The sequence below is a fragment of the Pleurodeles waltl genome, chromosome 11 (assembly GCF_031143425.1).
Source record: "Pleurodeles waltl isolate 20211129_DDA chromosome 11, aPleWal1.hap1.20221129, whole genome shotgun sequence".
Classification (NCBI taxonomy): Eukaryota; Metazoa; Chordata; class Amphibia; order Caudata; family Salamandridae; genus Pleurodeles; species Pleurodeles waltl.
The window spans coordinates 730,393,404-730,414,166 of record NC_090450.1 but is presented as its reverse complement, the minus strand read 5'-3'; the positions used below and the strand labels follow the sequence as shown (position 1 = coordinate 730,414,166).

The window sequence follows — 20,763 nt, the reverse complement described above, 5'->3', positions numbered from 1 at the left end:
CATGATCATGGGGCTCCCAGAAAAACTCAAAAGGAGATGGGATGTCCTCCTGCCATGTCTGCTTTTCGCTTACAGGGAGGTACCACAGAAGGGAGTAGGGTTCTCACCCTTTGAACTTCTGTTTGGTCATCCTGTAAGGGGACCACTTGCCCTTGTTAAAGAAGGCTGGGAGAGACCTCTCCATGAGCCTAAACAGGACATAGTGGACTATGTACTTGGCCTTCGCTCTAGAATGGCAGAGTACATGGAAAAGGCAACCAAAAACCTTGAGGCCAGCCAACAACTCCAGAAGTTTTGGTATGACCAAAAGGCTGCACTGGTTGAGTTCCAACCAGGCCAGAAAGTCTGGGTTCTGGAGCCTGTGGCTCCCAGGGCACTCCAGGACAAATGGAGTGGCCCTTACCCAGTACTAGAAAGGAAGAGTCAGGTCACCTACCTGGTGGACCTGGGCACAAGCAGGAGCCCCAAGAGGGTGATCCATGTGAACCGCCTTAAGCTCTTCCATGACAGGGCTGATGTGAATCTGTTGATGGTAACAGATGAGGATCAGGAGGCAGAGAGTGAACCTCTCCCTGATCTTCTGTCATCAGACCCAAAAGATGGCACAGTAGATGGAGTGATCTACTCAAACACCCTCTCTGGCCAACAGCAGGCTGATTGTAGGAGAGTCCTACAACAGTTTCCTGAGCTTTTCTCCCTAACCCCTGGTCAGACACACCTGTGTACCCATGATGTGGACACAGGAGACAGCATGCCTGTCAAGAACAAAAACTTCAGACAGTCTGACCATGTTAAGGAAAGCATCAAGGTGGAAGTCCACAAGATGCTGGAGTTGGGAGTGATTGAGCGCTCTGACAGCCCCTGGGCTAGCCCAGTGGTCTTAGTCCCCAAACCTCACACCAAAGATGGAAAGAAAGAGATGAGGTTTTGTGTGGACTACAGAGGGCTCAATTCTGTCACCAAGACAGATGCCCATCCAATTCCAAGAGCTGATGAGCTCATTGATAAATTAGGTGCTGCCAAATTTCTAAGTACCTTTGACTTGACAGCAGGGTACTGGCAAATAAAAATGGCACCTGGAGCAAAAGAAAAGACAGCATTCTCCACACCTGATGGGCATTATCAGTTTACTGTTATGCCCTTTGGTTTAAAGAATGCCCCTGCCACCTTCCAAAGGTTGGTGAATCAAGTCCTTGCTGGCTTTGGAGTCCTTTAGCACAGCTTATCTTGATGATATTGCTGTCTTTAGCTCCACCTGGCAGGATCACCTGGTCCACCTGAAGAAGGTTTTGAAGGCTCTGCAATCTGCAGGCCTCTCTATCAAGGCATCCAAATGCCAGATAGGGCAGGGAACTGTGGTTTACTTGGGCCACCTTGTAGGTGGAGGCCAAGTTCAGCCACTCCAACCCAAGATCCAGACTATTCTGGACTGGGTAGCTCCAAAAACCCAGACTCAAGTCAGGGCATTCCTTGGCTTGACTGGGTACTACAGGAGGTTTGTGAAGGGATATGGATCCATTGTGACAGCCCTCACTGAACTCACCTCCAAGAAAATGCCCAAGAAAGTGAACTGGACTGTGGAATGCCAACAGGCCTTTGACACCCTGAAACAAGCAATGTGCTCAGCCCCAGTTCTAAAAGCTCCAGATTATTCTAAGCAGTTCATTGTGCAGACAGATGCCTCTGAACATGGGATAGGGGCAGTTTTGTCCCAAACAAATGATGATGGCCTTGACCAGCCTGTTGCTTTCATTAGCAGGAGGTTACTCCCCAGGGAGCAGCGTTGGAGTGCCATTGAGAGGGAGGCCTTTGCTGTGGTTTGGTCCCTGAAGAAGCTGAGACCATACCTCTTTGGGACTCACTTCCTAGTTCAAACCGACCACAGACCTCTCAAATGGCTGATGCAAATGAAAGGTGAAAATCCTAAACTGTTGAGGTGGTCCATCTCCCTACAGGGAATGGACTTTATAGTGGAACACAGACCTGGGACTGCCCATGCCAATGCAGATGGCCTTTCCAGGTTCTTCCACTTAGAAAATGAAGACTCTCTTGGGAAAGGTTAGTCTCATCCTCTTTCGTTTGGGGGGGGGGTTGTGTAAGGAAATGCCTCCTTGGCATGGTTGCCCCCTGACTTTTTGCCTTTGCTGATGCTATGTTTACAATTGAAAGTGTGCTGAGGCCTGCTAACCAGGCCCCAGCACCAGTGTTCTTTCCCTAACCTGTACTTTTGTATCCACAATTGGCAGACCCTGGCGTCCAGATAAGTCCCTTGTAACTGGTACTTCTAGTACCAAGGGCCCTGATGCCAAGGAAGGTCTCTAAGGGCTGCAGCATGTCTTATGCCACCCTGGAGACCTCTCACTCAGCACAGACACACTGCTTGCCAGCTTGTGTGTGCTAGTGAGGACAAAACGAGTAAGTCGACATGGCACTCCCCTCAGGGTGCCATGCCAGCCTCTCACTGCCTAGGCAGTATAGGTAAGACACCCCTCTAGCAGGCCTTACAGCCCTAAGGCAGGGTGCACTATACCATAGGTGAGGGTACCAGTGCATGAGCATGGTACCCCTACAGTGTCTAAACAAAACCTTAGACATTGTAAGTGCAGGGTAGCCATAAGAGTATATGGTCTGGGAGTTTGTCAAGCACGAACTCCACAGCACCATAATGGCTACACTGAAAACTGGGAAGTTTGGTATCAAACTTCTCAGCACAATAAATGCACACTGATGCCAGTGTACATTTTATTGTAAAATACACCCCAGAGGGCACCTTAGAGGTGCCCCCTGAAACTTAACCGACTATCTGTGTAGGCTGACTAGTTTTAGCAGCCTGCCACAAACCGAGACATGTTGCTGGCCCCATGGGGAGAGTGCCTTTGTCACTCTGAGGCCAGTAACAAAGCCTGCACTGGGTGGAGATGCTAACACCTCCCCCAGGCAGGAATTGTCACACCTGGCGGTGAGCCTCAAAGGCTCACCTCCTTTGTGCCAACCCAGCAGGACACTCCAGCTAGTGGAGTTGCCCGCCCCCTCCGGCCAGGCCCCACTTTTGGCGGCAAGGCCGGAGAAAATAATGAGAAAAACAAGGAGGAGTCACTGGCCAGTCAGGACAGCCCCTAAGGTGTCCTGAGCTGAGGTGACTCTGACTTTTAGAGATCCTCCATCTTGCAGATGGAGGATTCCCCCAATAGGGTTAGGATTGTGACCCCCTCCCCTTGGGAGGAGGCACAAAGAGGGTGTACCCACCCTCAGGGCTAGTAGCCATTGGCTACTAACCCCCCAGACCTAAACACGCCCTTAAATTTAGTATTTAAGGGCTACCCTGAACCCTAGAAAATTAGATTCCTGCAACTACAAGAAGAAGGACTGCCTAGCTGAAAACCCCTGCAGAGGAAGACCAGAAGACGACAACTGCCTTGGCTCCAGAAACTCACCGGCCTGTCTCCTGCCTTCCAAAGATCCTGCTCCAGCGACGCCTTCCAAAGGGACCAGCGACCTCGACATCCTCTGAGGACTGCCCCTGCTTCGAAAAGACAAGAAACTCCCGAGGACAGCGGACCTGCTCCAAGAAAAGCTGCAACTTTGTTTCCAGCAGCTTTAAAGATCCCTGCAAGCTCCCCGCAAGAAGCGTGAGACTTGCAACACTGCACCCGGCGACCCCGACTCGGCTGGTGGAGATCCGACGCCTCAGGAGGGACCCCAGGACTACTCTGATACTGTGAGTACCAAAACCTGTCCCCCCTGAGCCCCCACAGCGCCGCCTGCAGAGGGAATCCCGAGGCTTCCCCTGACCGCGACTCTTTGAATCCTAAGTCCCGACACCGGGGAGAGACCCTGCACCCGCAGCCCCCAGGACCTGAAGGACCGGACTTTCACTGGAGAAGTGACCCCCAGGAGTCCCTCTCCCTTGCCCAAGTGGAGGTTTCCCCGAGGAACCCCCCCCTTGCCTGCCTGCAGCGCTGAAGAGATCCCGAGATCTCTCATAGACTAACATTGAAAACCCGACGCTTGTTTCTACACTGCACCCGGCCGCCCCCGCGCTGCTGAGGGTGAAATTTCTGTGTGGGCTTGTGTCCCCCCCGGTGCCCTACAAAACCCCCCTGGTCTGCCCTCCGAAGACGCGGGTACTTACCTGCAAGCAGACCGGAACCGGGGCACCCCCTTCTCTCCATTCTAGCCTATGTGTTTTGGGCACCACTTTGAACTCTGCACCTGACCGGCCCTGAGCTGCTGGTGTGGTGACTTTGGGGTTGCTCTGAACCCCCAACGGTGGGCTACCTTGGACCAAGACCTAAGCCCTGTAAGTGTCTTACTTACCTGGTTAACCTAACAAATACTTACCTCCCCTAGGAACTGTGAAAATTGCACTAAGTGTCCACTTTTAAAACAGCTATTTGTGAATAACTTGAAAAGTATACATGCAATTTTGATGATTTGAAGTTCCTAAAGTACTTACCTGCAATACCTTTCGAATGAGATATTACATGTAGAATTTGAACCTGTGGTTCTTAAAATAAACTAAGAAAAGATATTTTTCTATACAAAAACCTATTGGCTGGATTTGTCTCTGAGTGTGTGTATCTCATTTATTGTCTATGTGTATGTGCAACAAATGCTTAACACTACTCCTTGGATAAGCCTACTGCTCGACCACACTACCACAAAATAGAGCATTAGTATTATCTATTTTTACCACTATTTTACCTCTAAGGGGAACCCTTGGACTCTGTGCATGCTATTCCTTACTTTGAAATAGCACATACAGAGCCAACTTCCTACACCCCTCCCCTTGGGAGGAGGCACAAAGAGGGTGTACCCACCCTCAGGGCTAGTAGCCATTGGCTACTAACCCCCCAGACCTAAACACGCCCTTAAATTTAGTATTTAAGGGCTACCCTGAACCCTAGAAAATTAGATTCCTGCAACTACAAGAAGAAGGACTGCCTAGCTGAAAACCCCTGCAGCGGAAGACCAGAAGACGACAACTGCCTTGGCTCCAGAAACTCACCGGCCTGTCTCCTGCCTTCCAGAGATCCTGCTCCAGCGACGCCTTCCAAAGGGACCAGCGACCTCGACATCCTCCGAGGACTGCCCCAGCTTCGAAAAGACAAGAAACTCCCGAGGACAGCGGACCTGCTCCAAGAAAGGCTGCAACTTTGTTTCCAGCAGCCTTGAAAGAACTCTGTAAGCTCCCCGCAAGAAGCGTGAGACTTGCACCACTGCACCCGGCGACCCCGACTCGGCTGGTGGAGATCCAACACCTCAGGAGGGACCCCAGGACTACTCTGATACTGTGAGTACCAAAACCTGTCCCCCCTGAGCCCCCACAGCGCCGCCTGCAGAGGGAATCCCGAGGCTTCCCCGGACCGCGACTCTTTGAATCCAAAGTCCCGACGCCTAGGAGAGACCCTGCACCCGCAGCCCCCAGGACCTGAAGGACCGGACTTTCACTGGAGAAGTGACCCCCAGGAGTCCCTCTCCCTTGCCCAAGTGGAGGTTTCCCCGAGGAACCCCCCCCTTGCCTGCCTGCAGCGCTGAAGAGATCCCGAGATCTCTCATAGACTAACATTGCGAACCCGACGCCTGTTTCTACACTGCACCCGGCCGCCCCCGCGCTGCTGAGGGTGAAATTTCTGTGTGGGCTTGTGTCCCCCCCGGTGCCCTACAAAACCCCTCTGGTCTGCCCTCCGAAGACGCGGGTACTTACCTGCAAGCAGACCGGAATCGGGGCACCCCCCTCTCTCCATTCTAGCCTATGTGTTTTGGGCACCACTTTGAACTCTGCACCTGACCGGCCCTGAGCTGCTGGTGTGGTGACTTTGGGGTTGCTCTGAACCCCCAACGGTGGGCTACCTTGGACCAAGAACTGAACCCTGTAAGTGTCTTACTTACCTGGTAAAACTAACAAAAACTTACCTCCCCTAGGAACTGTGAAAATTGCACTAAGTGTCCACTTTTAAAACAGCTATTTGTCAATAACTTGTAAAGTATACATGCAATTTTTATGATTTAAAGTTCCTAAAGTACTTACCTGCAATACCTTTCAAATGAGATATTACATGTAGAATGTGAACCTGTGGTTCTTAAAATAAACTAAGAAAAGATATTTTTCTATAACAAAACCTATTGGCTGGATTTGTCTCTGAGTGTGTGTACCTCATTTATTGTCTATGTGTATGTACAACAAATGCTTAACACTACTCCTTGGATAAGCCTACTGCTCGACCACACTACCACAAAATAGAGCATTAGTATTATCTCTTTTTACCACTATTTTACCTCTAAGGGGAACCCTTGGACTCTGTGCATGCTATTCCTTACTTTGAAATAGCACATACAGAGCCAACTTCCTACACATTTCTCCTCCAATCACGTGGAGGGGGCAAAGAGGCATGTTTACTTTTATATTTTTGTGTTTAGACACCATGGATTGATTGGTGTGTGTGTGTGTGTGTGTGTGTGTGTGTGTGTGTGTGTGTGTGTGTGTGTGTGTGTGTGTGTGTATGTATGTATGTATGTGAGTTGTTTGTTTAGGGGGGGGGGGCAGACCCTCGTTCAAGGGTCGTTCCCCATGGGGGCACATGGTTGGCCATAACTGCCCCCCTTTGGGGCAGATTGACCTATTTTGGGAAGGCCCATCTGCCCCTGAGGTGGGGGGGGAGGCAGAAAGCCCACCAGAGACCAGGGAAGATTTGTTTATCAAAATAAGAGGTTGGGGGTATGGCCATACCCCCACCCCAAATAAATGGGGCCAAAGTTGTTCTGCCAACCAGTGGGCAGATTGGGCAATTACCCCTGATCTACACCCCGGGGGGACAGAAAGTCTACTAGATGCCAGGGAATAAAAATAAAAAAAAAAGAAAGAAAATAGTGGGGTGCTGGCTACCAACCAGTATGGGCCTGGTTATGCCCCCACCCAAACTGAAGGGGAAACAGTCTTTCAGCTCTCCCCCGCACACTAAAACATCTTATCCCATGGCAAGCAAGAGAACATTTTTTTTGTTGTTTTAGAACTTGGCTAACTCTCAAAATCGTCCCACTTGGAATGTGAAGGGCTGCACTTTTCTTTTTTTACTTTGGGACGCTGCCATGTAGAAAAATCCACAAGACCTAGACATCTGAAAACTAAACATCTAGTGGATTCCAGGGTGGTGTGCTTCACATGCACCCCGCACCATTTTCTTACCCACAATGCCCTGCAAACCTGCAACTTTGTTTGAAAGCACACTTTTTTGTGGTGGAACCTTCCGTAATCTGCAGGAATCCACAACATTCCTACCACCCAGCATTGTTTCATCTATACCGATAAAATTTCTGCTGCACTTGTCAGCCTAAAAATGATTTTTTTCTTTTTCAAACTGCCTTTTTGGACCCACTTTGGTACCCCCTCAATTTCGACGTGTTTTTGGCTCTTCCCTGGCCCACCTGCACAAGTGAGGTATAATTTTTATCGGGAGACTTGGGGGAACGCTGGGTGGAAGAAAATTTGTGGCTCCTCTCAGATTACAGAACTTTCTGTCACCGAAATGTGAGGAAAAAGTGTTTTTAAGCCAAATTTTTAGGTTTGCAAAGGATTCTGGGTAACAGAACCTGATGAGAGCCCCACAAGTCACCCCGTCTTGGATTCCCCTAGGTCTCTAGTTTTAAAAAAATGCACAGGTTTGGTAGGTTTCCCTAGGTGCCGGCTGAGCTAGAGGCCAAAATCCACAGGTAGGCACTTTGCAAAAACACCCCTCTGTTTTCTTCGAGAAAATGTGATGTGTCCACGTTGTGTTTTGGGGCATTTCCTGTTGCGGGCGCTAGGCCTACCCACAAAAGTAAGGTACCATTTTTATTGAGAGACTTGGGGGAACATAGAATAGCAAAACAAGTGATATTGCCCCTTGTCTTTCTTTACATTTTTTTCCTTCCAAATATAAGACAGTGTGTAAAAAAGACATCTATTTGAGGAATGCCCTGTAATTCACTTTCTAGTATGGGCACGCCAGAATGCAGAGATGTGCAAATAACCACTGCTCCTCAATACCTTATCTTGTGCCCCTTTTGGAAATACAAAGGTTTTCTTGATACCTATTTTTCACTCTTTATATTTCAGCAAATTAATTGCTGTATACCCAGTATAGAATGAAAACCCACAGCAAGGTGCAGCTCATTTATTGGCTCTGGGTACCTAGGGCTGTTGATGAACCTACAAGCCCTATATATCCCCGCAACCAGAAGTGTCCAGCAGACGTAACGGTATATTGCTTTCAAAATTCTGACATTGCAGGAAAAAGTTACAGAGTAAAACGTAGAGAAAAATTGCTTTTTTTTCCACCACAATTTCAATATTTTTTTTATTTCAATTGTTATTTTCTGTAGGAAACCCTTGTAGGATCTACACAAATTACCCATTGCTGAATTCAGAATTTTCTCTACTTTTCAGAAATGTTTAGGTTTCTGGGGTCCAGCATTGGTTTCACACCCATTTCTGTCACTAACTGGAAGGAGGCTGAAAGCACACAAAAAAAAAATAATGTAAAAATGGGGTATGTCCCAGTAAAATGCTAAAATTGTGTTGAAAAATTGGGTTTTCTGATTCAAGTCTGCCTGTTCCTGAAAGCTGGGAAGCTGGTGATTTTAGCACTGCAAACCCTTTGTTGATGCCAATTTCAGGGGGGGAAAAAACCACAAGCCTTCTTCTGCAGCCCTTTTTCCCCCCTTTTTTTTTTAACTTCATTTTCACTGTATTTTGGCTAATTATTTGGTCTCCTCCAGTGGAACCCACGAACTCTGGGTACCTCTAGAATCCCTAGGATGTTGGAAAAAAAGGATGCAAATTTGGCGTGGGTAGCTTATGTGGACAAAATGTTATGAGGGCCTAAGCGTGCCCTACCCCAAATAGCCAATAAGAAGGCCTGGCACCTGAGGGGGAAAAGGCCTGGCAGCGAAGGGGTTAAAAAATAAAAATAAAAAAGGTATATTAGTGCACTAGCAATAACCAGTGGTGTGTTAGCCATGTGTAGAAGTAGTCCAGGACCTCATAAGTGTTAGTATAAAAGTAACACAAAGAGTCATCATAGCATAACGCTCATTACATGCCTGAAAAGATTTGATTGGACAGGAAGGTAGCTTGGAACACAATTGCTATGGTGGCAAATCACCGGGGAACAGTACAGTAGTATGATTTACCTAATTTCTGTAGATGTCACAATCGCATTATTAAGAATACAGAATCTGTATTAGTTTTAAAAAAACATGGACAGATTTTGTAGCAGTGTTGTAATATTTCCTTACAAGTCCACTCTTGCTCATTTGCCTTGAAGCTTTAAAGCTGAACTATGTAGCAGGGTTTTTCTTTCTTTTCAAAACTACAACCTAATATTTGAACACACTGGCTCAGCTAATTTCAACCTGTAAATGAACAGCTAGCCAGATGAGGCAAACTATTCTCTAGTCTTTGGTCAGAATAGGTGCTCACCTGTGAGGATGTGGGCGAAGGCGTAGCGGCGGGTTATTTTTAGTGCAGGATGCTTGGGTCCAAAAACATCAAGCAAGAATGCAGAGAGGCTGCACACAATGCCAAGGAAACAAAAAGCAGCGATGACACGCAGCAGCAAAACAGTCTGTGGGTTCATACAGAACTCTACAGGAGGGAAGAGAAAGCACAATCAATCTAAAACAATGCACAAAAATATGGTTGCCGAAGATCAAGCTTTTTTTATTATTTTTTAAATTCATTAAAGAGAATATTTCCACAAAAATATTTCATTTAGGTAAGTCAACAAATCTTGACAAATTATAAAATAATAAGAGATTTTAAACATTGTATAAAAATTTTTAACATTAACAATTTAATGAAAAATGTTGTTTCAGGTAAGTTTGAACATTATATCTTATTAAAAAAAAAGGGGTAGACAGTGAGAGGCCTAAACACAAAATAAATCGTTTTATATCTTGAGTAACTGAATAACACAATTGACCCTCTGGGTGCTTTTTCTCATCGCTATTGGGAAGCCACATATTATCTATTGAAAGGTTTTAAATTCAAACAAGTGTCTTGCTTCACAGTTAAGGTTTGACTGAAGATAAAACTGAGTTTCACAAATGTGTAGTTAAAGTACATGCTTAATATTTATAAAGCGGAGAAAGATACCATCAAAAGTTTTTTTTTGCAAAATATTTTTCAGTCATAGTTTCTTATCGACTGTTTTAGTTTGGTTTAATGCATTTGATTTAAAATGTACAATGTCTTCAAACAGAAGATCAGTTTGTTGAATGAATATTTTACTTCACAATCATTTAAAATGTCTTCCGAGTCATCTTTTTCATAATAAATAAAGAAGCTGAAGAGAAGGGTTAAAATAATGCATCACCTGTGAATTTGATCTATAGCAGTTACCCCCAGTTCTAATCTGAAGCACTCAACAAAAGTAGAACACTGCCAACCTAAGGATGATTTCCAAAGCTGAGACTATTTTGTTCAATTGACGCAGGGATTTAAAAATAAAGGTTTGACTGCATAGAGTGTAATTGCATGGATTTTAAAGAAATAAAACTCCAATGAGGAGACAACTTCTCTTTCCCTTAAGGTCCTATAAACGTGAAGCGAACCCATGACAAAAGAGAAGGCTTTAGCTACTTGACTTTTACGGTGCCTTAACCAAAATAAGTTGTTGGTCATTATAACTCCCAAGTAATTATAACTTCGAACTACTTCCAAACATTAATAAGTTAAATTAATTACAAGTTGTCACCAATCCATGAGCACCTGCTATCATACTTTTATTTTCATTCACCACTAAAAGTGATGTGCATAAAGTATCAGGCTAAAGCATCTAATTGTCTCTGCAGCCCTATTGGAGTGAGATCCATTAGAACTAGGTCATATGTGCACATCAAATTTGAAATGTTATTATCTCCCAATTTCTAATGGAAAGGCCGAGAAGCTTTTATGAGGTTAGGGAGATAATCTACATATACTGGAAGAAGAAAGGATGATATGACACCCTTGTATTAGAAATGGGAGCGGGAGATTGTAATTTTTTTTTCTATCCCTCCTTTTGTACTGCTGATCTCCAGAGGTACCAACCTTTATCTCTCATGTGATGCAAGCTATGTCTTGTGCTCATTTCTCTCGCCAAACTCCTTGTGCTGCTTTTTTCTGTCATTTCTTCTCCCATGCCCTATGCTGCTTTCCCCTTGTAGGAAAGTACCATCTTGCCTGGCATGTTACCCCCATATTTCACTGTATATACGTTGTTTTAGTTGTATGTGTCACTTGGAATGCTGGGGGCTCCATTGAAAACAATGGAGTGCTGCGGGCTTTTACTGGCCGGTAAAAGCCCGCAGCGCCAACATTCCAATGTTTGCTTTGTTCACAGCAACAGCTGTGAACAAAGCCTCACGGAGCCCGAGGGGATTTAAATCCCCTCGGGCTCCGTGAATTATTATTATTTTTTTTATAGAACATTCTGCCCTGTGTGGCAGAATGTTCTAATAGCCTTAGAACCCGCCGTAGCGGGCCCTACCAGCTATTAAAGTCCCTCTCCCTTATTAAATGCCCTCGCCTTCGGCTCTGGCATTTAACGCGGGGAGCGGGCCTTTAATAGCCGGTAGAGCCCTCTACAGCGGGTTCTAAGGCTATAGTATTTGGTACTGAGGTACCCATGGTATTGGGGTTCCAGGAGATCCCTATGGGCTGCAGCATTTCTTGTGCCACCCATAGGGAGATCTGACAATTCTTACACAGGCCTGCCAGTGCAGCCTGAGTGAAATAACGTCCACGTTATTTCACAGCCATTTACCACTGCACTTAAGTAACTTATAATTCACCTATATGTCTAACCTTTACCTGGTAAAGGTTGGGTGCTAAGTTACTTCGTGTGTGGGCACCCTGGCACTAGCCAAGGTGCTCCCACATTGTTCAGGGCAAATTCCCCGGACTTTGTGAGTGCGGGGACACCATTACACGCGTGCACTATACATATGTCACGACATATGTATAGCGTCACAATGGTAACTCCGAACATGGCCATGTAACATGTCTAGGATCATGGAATTGTCACCCCAATGCCATTCTGGCTTTGGGGTGACAATTCCATGACCCCGAGTCTCTAGCACAGACCCGGGTACTACCAAACTACCTTTCCCGGGGTTTCACTGCCGCTGCCAACCCCTCAGACAGGTTTCTGCCCTCCTGGGGTCCAGCCAGGCCTGGCCCAGGATGGCAGAACAAAGGACTTCCTCAGAGAGAGGGTGTTACACCCTCTCCCTTTGGAAAAAGGTGTCAGGGCTGGGAAGGAGTAGCCTCCCCCAGCCTCTGGAAATGCTTTCATGGGCACAGATGCTGCCCATCTCTGCATAAGCCAGTCTGCACCGGTTCAGGGATCCCTCAGCCCTGCTCTGGCGCGAAACTGGACAAAGGAAAGGGGAGTGACCACTCCCCTGACCTGCACCTCCCCTGGGAGGTGCCCAGAGCTCCTCCAGTCTGCTCCAGACCTCTGCCACCTTGGAAACAGAGGTGCTGCTGGCACACTGGACTGCTCCGAGTGGCCAGTGCCAGCAGGTGACGTCAGAGACTCCTTCTGATAGGCTCCTTCAGGTGTTGCTAGCCTATCCTCTCTCCTAAGTAGCCAAACCTCCTTTTCTGGCTATTTAGGGTCTCTGCTTCGGGGAATTCCTTAAATAACGAATGCAGGAGCTCATCAGAGTTCCTCTGCATCTCTCTCTTCACCTTCTGCCAAGTAATCGACTGCTGACCGCGCTGGAAGCCTGCAAAACTGCAACAAAGTAGCAAAGACGACTACTGCAACCTTGTAACGCTGATCCTGCCGCCTTCTCAACTGTTTTCCTGGTGGTGCATGCTGTGGGGGTAGTCTACCTCCTATCTGCACTAGAAGCTCCGAAGAAATCTCCCGTGGGTCGACGGAATCTTCCCCCTGCAACCGCAGGCACCAAAGAACTGCATCACCGGTCCTCTGGGTCTCCTCTCAGCACGACGAGCAAGGTCCCTTGAACTCAGCAACTCTGTCCAAGTTACTCCCACAGTCCAGTGACTCTTCAGTCCAAGTTTGGTGGAGGTAAGTCCTTGCCTCCCCACGTTAGACTGCATTGCTGGGAAACGCGTGTTTTGCAGCTACTCCGGCTCCTGTGCACTCTTCCAGGATTTCCTTTGTGCACAGACAAGCCTGGGTACCCGGCACTCTAACCTGCAGTGCACGACCTCCTGAGTTGTCCTCCGGCGTCGTGGGACCCTCTTTTGCGACTTCGGGTGAGTTCCGGTTCACTCCTCTTCGTAGTGCCTGTTCCGGCACTTCTGTAGGTGCTGCTTGCTTCTGAGAGGGCTCCTTGTCTTGCTGGGCGCCCCCTCAGTCTCCTCACGCAATTGGCGACATCCTGGTCCCTCCTGGGCCACAGCAGCATCCAAAAACCCTAACCGCGACCCTTGCAATTAGCAAGGCTTGTTTGCGGTCTTTCTGCATGGAAACACCTCTGCACTCTTCACGACGTAGGACATCCATCCTCCAAAGGGGAAGTTTCTAGCCCTTGTCGTTCTTGCAGAATCCACAGCTTCTACCATCCGGTGGCAGCTTCTTTGCACCCACAGCTGGCATTTCCTGAGCATCTGCCCACTCCCGACTTGATCGTGACTCTTGGACTTGGCCCCCTTGTTCCACAGGTACTCTCGTCAGGAAATCCATCGTTGTTGCATTGCTGGTGTTGGTCTTACTTGCAGAATTCCCCTATCACGACTTCTGTGCTCTTTGGGGAACTTAGGTGCACTTTGCACCCACTTTTCAGGGTCTTGGGGTGGGCTATTTTTCTAACCCTCACTGTTTTCTTACAGTCCCAGCGACCCTCTACAAGGTCACATAGGTTTGGGGTCCATTCATGGTTCGCATTCCACTTCTAGAGTATATGGTTTGTGTTGCCCCTATCCCTATGTGCCCCCATTGCATTCTATTGTGACTATACATTGTTTGCACTGTTTTCTATTGCTATTACTGCATATTTTGGTATTGTGTATATGTATCTTGTGTATATTTGCTATCCTCATACTGAGGGTACTCACTGAGATACTTTGGCATATTGTCATAAAAATAAAGTACCTTTATTTTTAGTATATCTGTGTATTGTGTTTTCTTATGATATTGTGCATATGACACTAGTGGTACTGTAGGAGCTTCACTCGTCTCCTAGTTCAGCCTAAGCTGCTCTGCTAAGCTACCTTTTCTATCAGCCTAAGCTGCTAGACACCCCTCCACACTAATAAGGGATACCTGGGCCTGGTGCAAGGTGTAAGTACCCCTTGGTACTCACTACAAGCTAGTCCGGCCTCCTACACCCCTCTAATACCACTTTTTTTTTACCCCCTAACTCCATATTGCTGCTTCCCATGTCCACCAACTTACCATTGTCCCCGTCATCTCCATCCACACCTGTTCAGTCCATTTTATTATTAAAAATATTGGGTACATGGCCAAGCCGCCGACTGAAATGGCCGTGCGGCTCTGAAGCTCCTGCGGAGGCTCCCTACAATGGGGCAGGAGAATGCACCTGGAGGAAGACAAAGGTCAGGAATGGAGTGGTGAGGAATGGGGGGTGGGAGCGTTGTGGTTGTGCGTGGGGGGGGGGCTGCAGCAGCAGATTTTGTGGTGAGCGGGCACGGTTGTTGCTGCGGCCTGCGTCTGCAGGCCCACGCACCTCGGAGGCCCAGAGGTGACAGGGGCCTCGGGTGAACCTGGGGGGCTGGGCTACCCGACGGTGCGGATCTGCTGGAGCAACCAGTTGACGGTCCCTCCCCCACAGCCCACCAAGCCCAGAGTGACGCTGGGGGAGTGTTCAACACCCCCCTGGACTTTTGCTGAGGGGGGCATGTGGTGGTACGGCCCACTCTGCAGCCTCCGAGACGCCCACAGGAGCAACCGGAGATATATCACGCTATATAGGGGCACAGGCCTGGGCATCTCCATGAGGACCAGTGACGACATGGGGGCTGAGCCCCGCATGCCCATTCCCCCCACCGCCTTTGCCATTCAGTGGGGCTGCCAATTGGGTTGAGCCACAATCTGCATCAGGGCTCTACATTGGATGTGGTCTCCCTGGCAGGGTGTCCTTCAGCAGGGGCCTCAGTTGGGTTCCCACATTCGTGCACGGTCCACACTGACAGTATAAGTGGCACCATGCTGCGGACCTGTCCCCTTTTGCGTGGGTGCTTGGGGTTGCCTACCTGGTGGCCTAGGTGCGATCTGCAAGCCCTGTGGATGCTGCCTGGATCACCCCCCCACCCCCAGCACCCCCCTCACCCACCCACCCAATGTAGCATGGGGATTTCCCAGACGATTCTTGGTTAACTTCTGGACCAGTGGTAGCTGTGGGCGGCCCGGATGGCCACGGGCCTAGGTGACCCCAGACAACAGAAACTTCCCTTTGAGAAGAGGCTGCAGAAAGACATGTCTGTCGCCCTGGCAATGGAATCAGATGGCACCCGGAGTGGTCAGATGAGAGATCAGACATCAGGAGTGAAATAAAAATGGACAGAGCTGAGGGCTGGATTTCGCGCCATTGATAATAGATTTGACTTGCTGACCACCAGGCTTGACAACATAAGCAGTAGGTTGGACAAAAACCAATCACGCCTGGAGGGAGCGGAGTGTTGAATCTCTGCCACTGAGAAAGATACAGCAATGATCAGAAAGCGCCTTGAGAAGGTCGATGGGCAGTTAAAGACTGTGGGAATAAAGAATAAGGATCTGGAGGCCAGAGAGCAATGTAACAATTCACGTATATAGCAGAATCCACTAATACTGGTTGACTGGATTTGTTTGTAGAGAACCTGCTGGTGGAATTGCTGGGGCGCCAGGGCTTCACTTCAACCTCTGTGGTGGAGAGGGCACGCCGTACCCTGGGCCCTAGGCGCCCCAACCCCCCAGGCACCTGGACGCTTGATAATTGCTCATCTATTGAATTAGAGACACCAAGACACTGCAGTCTGACTTGCCAGGGAGAAAGGCCCATTATAGTATCAAGATGCAGTTGTGTCGCTCTATCCTGATTTCACGCCTAAAGTGCAGGAAGTCAGGCGGAAATTATCTGTAGTCAAGGCCACACTCAAGTTCTCTTGGCATACGCTATGGCACGATATATCCAGCTAGTTTGAGAGTGGAGGTGAATGGCAAAGCGCAATACTTTGATAACCCTTGTGATGCCATGAAGTTATGCAAGCAACATCCCTTGTAGGGTGGATCCCCCGGGCGTGCCGATCAGGAAGCTGGGCCTGCTTCAAGCATGGAACTGTTTCCCCCGGACTAGATGAGATGGCCTGGACTTTGGCCCCTGCTATGTTTGTATAAACAACATTCCCCCCAGTGATTATCTAAGATAGTTGCTATTTCGCTGCCCTCCTGTTTGTCACTCAGGCTCTTTCTTCAAGTCGGGTTGAACTCTCTTATGCTACACTGTCAATCCCATTAGCAGTTGGGAGTACTCCGTGGCTGCGTTGTCATGCTCCCATGGTTGATACCAAGCTATTTGTTCTTCTATTGTAATGGTCTTTGTGTAGGGGTGTGTGGGATTTGCTTGGCATTTTTGGGTCGGGTGGGAGGGTTGTTTCAGACATCGGTTGTGTGATGTAATGTTTTTTTGTTATGCAATGCAGTTTCTATATATGTTTACCCTATGTACATATGGCTGCTTGGGCCCCACACGCTGGGCTTACATTCCTATCCTGGAATGTACGCAGTCTCAATAATCCCCAGAAAGGTAAAATGGTGCTGCAGTACCTCCTTAGTCATGCATGCAGATTGCTTTCCTGCAGGAGGCACATCTCCCCGCTGGCACAGTGCCCTCCTTTGCAGCCACGTGGGCCCTATATAGATACTTTGCTAGTTACAGCTCCTGCTCTGGGTGTATCTCCATAAAATTTTTTTTTTAAACAGTGCCCTTTAGGCCACTATCGACCTTGGTGGATGGCAATGGAAGATATGTGATGGTTGCAGGGCTCTTGGATGACCGTAAGGTCCTACTTGTGAAAAACTATGCTTCTAACATGGACGCTCCTGAATTATTTCAGGATGTCCATTCGCACAGATAGCTTGGATACTGATCACAACCTGGTAGCTTTAATTTGACTGTGAACCACGTAATGGACACCACTTCCTGTGCCCTGACGTCCAAGCCCCACTCCCTTAGGGCTCAGAGAGATCTCTGTACCACCTTCGCTTTATATGACCCTTGGCGACTGTTTGGCACCGGCACGTTGGCCTACATGTTTCGTTCAGCACCCCTTGGTACCTGGTCGTGTATTGTCTATTGGTTTTAGATGGGCGCTACTGTGCAATGGATTACAGATGTCACGCATTTATCTCAGACATTATCTGACCATTCCAAGGTACTGCTGGTAGTTTCTATACACGCGGCTTGAGGGGCCAGGAAATTTTGGAGGTTCCTGGACACTGCGCTGTTGGATGCTACATTCTATGCAGCCTTGCAGGAGGCGATGGTCGACTTTTTTTTTTTTTTTTTTTTTAATAGGGCTCGGTGGGTACCTGGGCAGTACTATGGGATGACTGCAAGGCCTATATCAGAGGCATCTGTGTTTCCACACACACTGGTGTCCTGCGAGACGTATGTTGTGATTTAGCGCGGGTGGAGGCACAGATTGTTGACATTGACTGGGAAACTGAGGCTGCCGATATTGCCCCTCGGCTGGGGCGTCGTATGGCTTTGCGCAATGGGTTTAACACATTGGCAGAGCTGGAGGTTAATTACATGGGCAAGTAAACAATGGCCCACAGATATGAAAAGAGGGCTAGATTTAGGAGACTGCTGGCCCGACTGTTCTGACCCCCATGTCCTGCGTCATATATACTTGAAAATAAAAGGCCTGCAGCAGTGTTGCCATCATTACTGCTGAGGTTCAGATGGAGCTTCTCAAATATTATCCCATGCTTTATACAGCGCAGACGGGCTGCTTTACAGGACTATTTAGATGACATTGCTATGGTCTGGCTAGCGTCCGCCCAACAACAGTTCCTTAGTGAACCCTTCTCTGCTGAGGTGGTGTCGCAGGCAATAGATTTGCTGGATGGGACTCGTGCCCCGGGATTGGATGGGTTTACTGGGGTGCTCTACAAGAAATACAAAGATATTCTAAGGCCTCATCTGGTATCTGTGTATGCCGAGGCTCTATAGGCTGCATCTATTGCCCTTTTGACGAAACCCATCCAAGACCAGTTTGTGGGTCATATCGCCCCCTCTCGCTGATAAATTTCGACAATAAGATCTTGCCAAAATGATTGCAACCCACCTCTCCCTCTTGTTGGACATGATCATCTCCCTCGCTCAGTCTGGCTTTGTTCCGCGCTGCTCCACCCCTATCAATCTTCACACTGTCTTTTCAGTGATAAACAGAGTGTCCCCTGAGGCTCTGCCGGCAATTGCCTTATTGGACAGCCAAAAGGCTTTCGATTCACTTGGGTGGCCCTTTACCCGCTGTTCTTAATAAGCATGGATTCCCCAGAGGCTACACCAAACGGATTACCCTGCTGTACTCAGCAGTCATATGGCTTAATGGTGAGCTCTCCTAATTTTTCCCCATAACACGCGGGACACAACAGGGGTGCTCTCTGTCACACCTGCTCTTTATCCTGGCAATGGACCCCCTGGTACGCCACTTACGTAAGGGACATATCCACAGGGGACTACAGTGGTCCAGTGGACCACTCCTGGCGTCAGTATTGGCAGATGTGACTTGCTTTGGAGAGTTCTCTGGGTTGCATATAAATTGGAGTAGGTCTAAGCTATTTCCGCTGACTGACATTACTCGTCCACCCAAGACAGAATTTCCCTTACGCTGGTGCCCAGACTCAGCAAAATATTCAGGTACTCATTTGCAAAGAGACAGGGAGCAGGTGATATGGTTAAATTATGGACTCGCAGTGGAGCGATTCACCGCACAGCTGGATAAAGCTGCCGATATCTATGGCAGGCCAGATATCGCTCATAAAAATGGTGGTTCTCCCACAATTTCTCTATCTATTTATAAATATTCCGATCCAGCTCACTAATTCTTTTTTTTGCTACACTTTGTAGCTTGGTCATTCGACTGGTATGGGTGAATAAACATCCACGCATTTGATGAGAGGTCCTCACTCTCCCGTATGAGCGAGGTGGGTTTGGGTCCCCTACACCCAGCTTTACTATTTGGTGGTGCAGTGTCAGTACACGTATCACTGGTATTATCCTGATGCCCGCCTTCGTTACTCTATCCCAGAGCTGGACCTGTTGGATCCTGTCCAGCTGAGGGCCCTTTTGCCTGGGTGTGTTCCACTACATAGTTGAGATATTCAGACTGTTTCCACAACTAGCTGGGCATGGAGCAGACTGGCTTGTTTGCTTCAGTGCGATACATTGTACTCTCCAGCACTGACCCCGATAACAATCCATTTATACCCATCGCACAGGAGGCGCTGGTACAGCCTAATATTATGAGCTTTTCAGCTTCACACTTTCAGGGGTGTTTTCCCAGATGACCACATATTTTCACGCACTACAGATACTCGTTTCGCACATGCCACACACTTGCAACACTTTGTACTATGCTGTTTACAGCGCTCCATGCAAGGACCCTACACTACGTATCAATTGGCTCCTGCGGAGTTTACACCACTTACCCCGATTGCTACAGCAGACTCGAGGGGTGCTTGGTATCCAGACTCTACTCAGTTTGTATTAGGGCTGTGCCAGTTCTAGATGCACGACTAAGGGAATCCTGGGAGAGATATCTGGGTCGTCCACTATCCCAAAGTCTGGGGAGCATGCTGTGCGCAGACCAGGTTAGTCTCACCTATCCAACGCCACAAGCTAGTACACTTCAAATTCCTTAGAAGGACTTTCATCACCCCCCCCCCCCCCCTTCAAGATATAGCTCGAATGGACCCGTGTCGCTCTGCTGCATGCCCCAAGTGCTGTGCTTTGATTGATTATTTTTCACATATGACCTGGACCTGCCCTAACGTTAGCCCCTCCTTGTGAGAGGTATATGACAGATTGTTGGCCATTGTGGGTTGGCCTTTGAAACTGGACCCACTCTTGGCCCTTCTCGGCTACACAGGGGACTTACCCAAGCCCATAAGGCGCCTCACAGCGATATCGCTCCTGCAGGTTGCAATTTGATGGGGGGGGTCTAAACATGCACCCAGCGTTCATTCCTGGTTAGCCAGTCTCACATATTGCGACACGAATAGTAAACTCTACGTCTCACTACAGCCTGTGAAGTCTAGGCCTTGGGACATTTGGCAGCCGCTGAGGGACTATTTGTTTACCGTAGCCACCTCTCCTCCCACGTTGCAGCCAACAAATGATGCCAGCTCATGTTTAATTTAATCCACGCATGTCAGGTTGTCTGTTTCAGTGCTAATTGTTCTTTGCCTGCTGCTGCTCAATTGTCTTCTGAGCACACAAGCTATTATATATGATTTGTGCTAATGTTCGACCATTTATATGCGGTATAGTGTACATGTCTGAACTGCATTGCTATGTGTTTGATAGGTTTTAATATGATAAACAAAAAAATATATATATTTATTACAAATGTTTTGTCTGTGGAGGGTCAGGCAGTAAATTGCTGCTGGTACCTTCACCCTAAATAAAACACTTGGCTACTTCAATTCCATGAATAATTTTTTTAGTAACTAATCCACCTTGGTAAAGTAGATTGCCGCTTGGTAGGAATGCATGTTTTTTTCTTTTTTTCAAAAAGCATGTTTGACCGTTCTCCAT

The 20,763-nt window shown here is 48.0% G+C and overlaps 1 protein-coding gene across 1 annotated transcript in view; it reads right to left on the bottom strand.

The window, feature by feature from the left end:
• TMEM127 (transmembrane protein 127) overlaps window positions 1-20,763 on the bottom strand; it is a 47,037-nt gene that overhangs the window by 10,368 nt on the left and 15,906 nt on the right. The window contains exon 2 of the mRNA XM_069214419.1: window positions 9,461-9,625. Within this exon, the coding sequence (XP_069070520.1) occupies window positions 9,461-9,625 (165 nt within the window). The remainder of the gene's footprint in view (window positions 1-9,460; window positions 9,626-20,763) is intronic.